At 45.6% G+C, this 496-nt stretch overlaps 1 protein-coding gene across 1 annotated transcript in view; it reads right to left on the bottom strand.

Annotated features, from left to right (window-relative positions):
• LOC119591488 (trypsin-1-like) overlaps nt 1–496 on the bottom strand; it is a gene marked incomplete in the record, with an annotated part of 14,969 nt that overhangs the window by 3,892 nt on the left and 10,581 nt on the right. The window contains 1 exon segment of the mRNA XM_037940231.1: nt 329–434. Coding sequence (XP_037796159.1) covers nt 329–434 — 106 coding nt within the window.

Genomic DNA, 496 nt, shown 5'->3' with positions numbered 1-496 from the left:
TTTGCCAAGCCAGTTGTATATTACCTGCCTATCAGTTTCATTCTGTGCCATATATATTTATATCAGTTCTCTTCAAGCTGACCAGCTCACCTACCAATCGTATTCTACGCTGCTACTCAACTACTATGCTGACTGTCTACACACAGACTTTATTCTGTGCCAACTCCCTATGCTGTACTATCTTCCTACTAACTAATACACTCTATGCTGACCTGGTACCTACCAATTCTATCCAATGCTGACTATCTTCCTACTAATACACTCTATGCTGACCACCTACCTACCAATTCTATCCAATGCTGACTATCTTCCTACCGGTACCACTTACCAGGATAATCAGGGTTACCGCATCCCAAGCCCCAGCTGGTCACGCCCACTTGGAAATACCGGCCTGTGGCATCATCCCTCCATACCAGCGGGCCTCCTGAGTCACCCTGGAAATAATACCAGCGGGTAATACCAGTGAAGTTAGTAAATAAGGTCCGTGGATGATACC

This window comes from Penaeus monodon, chromosome 28 (genome assembly GCF_015228065.2).
Source record: "Penaeus monodon isolate SGIC_2016 chromosome 28, NSTDA_Pmon_1, whole genome shotgun sequence".
In the NCBI taxonomy this organism is placed as follows: Eukaryota; Metazoa; Arthropoda; class Malacostraca; order Decapoda; family Penaeidae; genus Penaeus; species Penaeus monodon.
Note: the sequence above shows the minus strand (reverse complement) of the source record. Positions and strands in the feature narration are given on the sequence as shown.